At 36.2% G+C, this 6,383-nt stretch overlaps 1 protein-coding gene across 1 annotated transcript; it reads left to right on the top strand.

Moving 5' to 3' along the window:
• Positions 1-6,110, top strand: 5PTASE11 (inositol polyphosphate 5-phosphatase 11). The gene is made up of 8 exons (XM_077377463.1): positions 1-266; positions 1,042-1,198; positions 1,319-1,449; positions 4,051-4,127; positions 4,250-4,375; positions 4,611-4,795; positions 5,432-5,569; positions 5,688-6,110. The coding sequence occupies exons 1-8, from the start codon at positions 232-234 to the stop codon at positions 5,874-5,876; spliced, it is 1,038 nt and encodes a 345-aa protein (XP_077233578.1). The 5' UTR covers positions 1-231; the 3' UTR covers positions 5,877-6,110.
• Positions 6,111-6,383: the final 273 nt, after the last annotated feature.

Here is a 6,383-nt window from a genome sequence, read left to right on the forward strand (position 1 = left end):
CAAACCTTTATTTGCTTTGACTTTGCAACCATTGGTGCACCGCCAAAAAGCAGATTTTTCCATTCAAGATATCAAAAAGTCTCACGTCAACATGAATTTGTTTCTATATAAGGTGTTGGTTCCTTCCTAGAGCGATACTCGTTTGCCAAAAAATGGTTTCAGTTTTACAAGTTTGGGATGCTGTTGCTATTGTGAAACATTTTCCTTCTAACTTCGCTAAACTAGCAAGCCATGGGAAACTACAACAGCGCTGTTCATGGTGAAAGGTATTCATCATTATCTTCTCTCTCTCTATCATTTTATTGTATCCCTAATCTCTTTCTTCTTTTTTTCTTTCATTTGCAGTGCATGTTATATTCTACATTTCTTTTAGTATTGCTAGACATCTTTTGGCAGAAAATACTCATAATTTTCTATTTCTCTTCTATATCTCTCTCTCTCTCTCTCTTATTTTATTTTAGTGTATTCCACTTATCATCTAATTAATTTTTTTATTATTCTTCTATCTGGTGTGATGATATCTTCTACTACTGCTGCTAAACATTTTAAGGTAGAACGTACTCATCATCATCATCATCATCTCTCTCTCTCTCTCTCATATTCATTTGTTTAAACTCAAGAAACATTTTTTCTTCTTCTTTTTGTTCTATTTTTCTGTGCATGTTATCCTCTTCATTTTTATGCCTTCTGCCACTGATCATCCCTATAGTATAGTTGTCATATATTGTAGCAATTAACATTAGCAGATTTGGAGTTGAGCCTCAAGCTCAATTGGTTAAGGCTTTGTTCTTCAACCTTGGGGGGTGGGGTGGGTGTTTAATCCCAGCTTACCTTCCAAAAAAAAAAACGTTAGCAGCTTATCTCATGTTAACTCATTGACTAAATTAGTATTTCAACTATAAATTCTTCTCCACCCCCTTCTATTCATTGTTGTTGTTGTTGTTGTTTTTTCATCTTTGTTGTCGCGAATGTTGATGATCATAAGAACACTAAGAAGTTTTATGTTTATTAATTAAGAATGGTAAGGTGGGTCTTTTGCAGAAGAAGATCTAGGTCCAAGAATAAGATTCAAGCCAATAACTCCCATCAAGCAACTCACGAAGGAATAAAGACAGTTAGGATCGAAAATCTCTGCAAATTCCCTAACACTCCAGTTCTTTGTATGTGCATACTAACGTGGAACATGAATGGGAGGAAGGTAAGGTTAATGAAAACAAGAGGTTTTGCTCTTTTTTTCTTTTTTTCCCCCTCTTCAATTTGGTGCAAAGAAAAGCAATCATTCTTATTATTGGTTTGTTTTATTGCTTGTTTGGTGAAGGTCTCATCCAAGGATTTAGCAGAGCTCATTGCACGGAACCGAGAGTCCGATCTGTTTGTGATAGGCTTGCAAGAAGCACCACGGCGTAACGTTCGTCGATTGTTGCAGGCAGCTCTTGATTGCACTCACAGGTTAGACTCATCTTCTCTTAAAAAATAATAAATAAAATAGCTTATTAGCCTTGCTTAAAACTCATAGGAGCCTTTAGACTCCAAGTAATATTTATTGTTACAAGAAAAGTGCACATGTTACATGTTGAAAACTCAGAAATCTCTAATCTCCCCCAAAAAAGAATAAAAGAACACATGAAGCATGCAATAGCTACTTAGTTCGGTAGTGTGCCTACGTCCACGAGAGAAGAGAGTTTTACTATTTCAATATTAAGGTTACACTGCTCTCTTTTCTACCTTTTTTTTCTCAACCAAGAAATGCCAAAACTCTATATCTTGTAATATCTTAATATGTGGTTTATGTTTGAAGACGACACTATATCAAGAATTACCTCCTTCAGTGCAAACCAAAAAACACAATTTCCCCTCCAGGGTCGTTGCCCCTTGAACCAAAAAACAAAAAATTTCTTTCGAGGAGCATTGCCCCTTGCACCCCCAACGACCTGACTGCTCAACTAGACCAACACCTATGTCACACACATTAGTCCGCTCTAGTGATTAATCACTATCATAATACAAGACATATGCACAACATTATGCGTGAACATGAATCATGCCATAAATATTTGACTAATTTCTCACCGGGTAAAAATAGAGGCGGCAAGAATCGAGAGCTTAAATTTAATTTTTTACTACCAAATGATGATTGGGAAGATACAATCTTAATGGTCAACCTTGAGTCCCACATATCTTATATGTGTGATTGAGAGCGCTAATTCGGTGCAATCCCCTGGACCCGGGGCAGACTATATGATTCTAGGCTTTCTAGCCCTACATCATTCACACCCCATCTGTAAGATCAATATCAACAAAAATTAATCTCCTAGAGACTGAGCGCCTTAATTGCATGTTATGCATGAATCGATCTTGACTAACTCATCTTTGTTTCCATTTGTTTTTGTTTGTGTGTAACCAAAAAGCCTGATTTAGCCTGTGAGATAATTAGTTTTCATTTTTCTTTTTAGATAGCCAGGTTTTCTCTTTCTAGAAGTTTTTGAATATAAACCCCACATTATAATAAATATAACATATATTATAAATATAAGATATTTTTCTCTATGGTTAATTATTAAATACCTTATACATATAATAGAGTTATTAAATACCTTACATAACAAGGAACTGCATTAAAGAAGTAAGTGCGTGCGCCACACGCTCACACACACATAGAAAAGAGAATCCTTGGCTGTAAATAGTGATTTGAATGATGATGTAGAAAGACAAGTGGTCACTTTGTTTCTTTTTGTTTGAAACAGAGGATTACCCCGATTATATTGATGTATTGAGGGTGATCCTCAAATTCTATTAAACAAGGTAATCTTTTTTTTTTTTTGATGGGTAAAACAAGGTAATCTTAGGCTAGAATGAAGTAACCAAATTACAGTCAAACTTAGCATCTCATATGTCATCAGTTGGATCTAGATTTACAGATTTACTTATCTTCCCATTAATATAGTCAGGTTTCTATATTCCTCCTGTAAACATACTTATCGATTGATTGAGAACATTCAAAGAATTTATTCCATCTACCTCAATTTGCATTCCTTGATTAACATCATGAATACCCATGCATGTGTGACCCAACACCACCTATTCTACTGGGGGATGTTGTAGTTCTACTGATTTCAATTTTCAACCATGTCATCAGAGTAAGTGTCTACCAAAAATTCACAAAAAATAAAATATCAATACTCTCACCTACCAACTTTAAGACAGCCAAACCATCGCTGTTTGCATAGCCCAAACTCCATGCACTGAAAAAATAAATAAATAAATACTAGGTTTCGACAAATATGGTTTAATAAATGGTTGGTGCAGCCTCTTGAAAAATATTCAATCATTACATATGACATAGGGTGTACCCAAAAAATCAGCTTCATAGGATTATCCTAACCCTTCGAACTATAGAGGTAAACATGGACAGATTTGTGAAGGTTTATACATGTCCATTTTAACCTCCAGAAATTGAAGGAATGATCCTATGGAGTTGATTTTTTTGTCACACCCTATCTATGTGAGGGCCCATCAAATGAATGGTTTGCATCACCCAAGTGGGTCCCCACTGGATTTTAAGCCGACAGAGTAGATAACTTATCTACATGATTGTGCCGGAACACTTCTCTCTCTCTCTCTCTCTCTCACATATATATATATATATATATTGTTAGAAATTACTATTTTTTAATGTACTTGAATTTCGAAAGACATATAAAGAAAATATTACATAAACACTCCCATGACTCTCCCAACCTTAACTCGTCTACACCGCCCCGCTTCCCCGTCCCCTCTCCAACCCCTGCTTTGTGCTTCTAAGGCCCCATCTCATTTTAATGGACCATTAAGTTGAACTACAATCATACCTATCATCATAGACATCTTTGAGGAAGAAACGCATTTGCATACTTGATGCCTTTACAAAAGGGTTAGGGGTGACCATAACAATTGATGAGACTGTTGATCCTCTATGGGTGGTGCTGTTATTATTTCTTCAATATATATATTTACATTCAAACTATTAAATAAATTTACGTTGGTGAGTTCAATGTTTTCATGAAACCATAGCCTTCTAGGTGAAGCCATCATGCAATCTCTACAGCTATTTATCTTTGGACCCAAGAACTCAAAGCTCTTCACAGAAGGTGTCACTACGAACTTTCTTTTCTTCTTCGTTGTATGAACCGACAAATATATTTGTTTCTTCAAAGTTGAAGATATTACCGTTAATCTCATACTAATTTTATTCTTGCTATAACTATAACAGAAATAAGGGTTCATAAGCATGCTGTTGGGGGATTTGGAGGAATTATAGGGCGCAAAAAGGGAGCTGTGGCCATAAGCATTATCTTCAAAGGAGTCCGTATGGTGTTCATATCATGCCATCTTTCAGGTGAGTTTACAGTTCGGTTCTATGTCATTTGAATAACAATCACTCCTCGAATGAGATTTTGGGAAGCTTGATCCAGGCCTACCCACATAACATTAGCATCATCTAGAACCTTTAATATCTAGATCATGCCAACATCATGCATTCTGCAGTGTCATTGCCCTGTTATTTGGGTAAGAAAACATAATTTTCTTCAATTCCTTTAATATCTAATGTAAATGGTATATGATTTATGTAGCTCACGCACATAACGTCGAAGAGAGGAATTCTCAGTGCCGGCGCATATTTCAATCTATCAAGAAGAACCGAAATCCATATTCAAGACCACCCCATATCACAGTGTGGTTAGGGGATCTCAATTACAGAATACAAGGGATAGACACGCTGCCAGCGAGGAGTCTGATACAAGATGGCCTACATAGTGTAAGTGCATGTTCTCTTTCCTTTTGCCTTAGAACGACCCATTACCTAAATAATCCAATGTAGTCAGCCCCACCTTTGATCTCTCATGGCCCAAATGGTTCTGAATTCTGATCGTCCATCAACAGGCCATTGGAAATCATTGGTAGGGCCCACTAGGTGGCTGATCCACATCAATAAGATGATTTAACTGAAAGTTGAGGATTTAGATACAAATTCATCCCCACAAACCTTCCTCAAATCCTAATCAGTATATCTACCAGGAGATGGAATGATGAGAGGAAAATAATTAGAAAACAGGGGTGTGGCTTAACCACACACCACAACCTTCCAAACTCTGATTTGACACCCATATATGCATTATAGTAAAAAAGAGAGCATTTGCAAGAGGCCCATGTAGTTTTTCCTTGTAGTGAATCCAAAGCAAACATGATCAATGGAAACTATAGTTGATACCCATGTAGTTTCTCAACAATAAACTGAAAAAAATTGTATCACAAACATTATAAAATGGATATAATATGTACTCTACCACTTGTATGAAGTATAGTTGCAAACACCATCAGCCCTTGATTAGATAGATGAAATTAGTTAAAATCTACATTAATGGTTTCCCTTTGTTTTATAAAACCACCACAGCTACTCACTAGCAAAGATCAACTCCTACAAGAGGCTGAAAGAGGCAATGTCTTTGATGGATACTGCGAGGGGACCTTGGCGTTCAAGCCTACGTACAAATATAACATCGGAAGTAGCAATTACGATACAAGTTACAAGGTTGGTCATCCTTGCTGAGGTCTTACTCCAAAAAATTAACAAACGTTTCTCAGAATTTTGCCTCAATATATTCTTTAATCACAAAATTGATTTCTCTCTCTTTCTATGTTAATCACAGGTGAGGGTACCATCATGGACTGATAGGATCTTGTTCAAGATAGAAAAAGTTGGTGATATTGGCTCAGCCTTACAGTCTTATGAATCGATCGATAACATCTATAGTTCTGATCATAAGCCAGTTAAAGCCCATCTTTGCTTGACAGTTAACGAATCACAAATATTTCCACCAAGTAATGCAGTTCAGTAAATCCAGTTTGCTGCTCTTTGCTTACTTTGTCCCATTAAAGCAGAGGCAACTGGGTCCTATACCTTGCATCACTTCCCATGATGATCTTTTCAAGCTGCTAAGCACAAAAAATTCAATTCAGCCCCTGTCCATTACTGTAATTTGTGAGTTTATTTACTAATAAATAAGCTCTTATAATTAACAGTTGTATAGTGACATCCTATGCGTGTCAATTATAAATGAAATGATTCTTTTTGTGTACATTCTTGGCTAATTATGAGTATCATGGAAAATATGCCCAAACAGAGGAAAAAGAACTCCTCTGAAGAGGCGTCTGTCTATTAGTTGTTACAAATATTAGATTTGAAAAGTTATAACTTCCATCATAATATCATATAAGTTCAGTCCATGGACTGAACTAGCTTTTATCTGTCATAAGCATTTCTAGTCTGCATTGGGTTTCAGAAGGACTCGAATAAATCACTAGAAAAAGCTTTAGCTCCCACATCCTTCACCAACTTACTATAT

The sequence above is a fragment of the Tasmannia lanceolata genome, unplaced genomic scaffold (assembly GCF_043159265.1).
Source record: "Tasmannia lanceolata isolate RefF3 unplaced genomic scaffold, GAP_Taslan_0.1 ptg000004l, whole genome shotgun sequence".
NCBI classification, from domain to species: Eukaryota; Viridiplantae; Streptophyta; class Magnoliopsida; order Canellales; family Winteraceae; genus Tasmannia; species Tasmannia lanceolata.

Excerpts from the sequence above, each read along its gene's own strand:
- 5PTASE11 (XM_077377463.1), top strand. The coding sequence starts at position 232 with ATGGGAAACTACAACAGCGCTGTTCATGGTGAAAG. Across the intron at positions 267-1,041 it reads AGCGCTGTTCATGGTGAAAG|AAGAAGATCTAGGTCCAAGA; the intron begins GTATTCATCATT and ends GGTCTTTTGCAG. Across the intron at positions 1,450-4,050 it reads GCTCTTGATTGCACTCACAG|CCTTCTAGGTGAAGCCATCA; the intron begins GTTAGACTCATC and ends ATGAAACCATAG.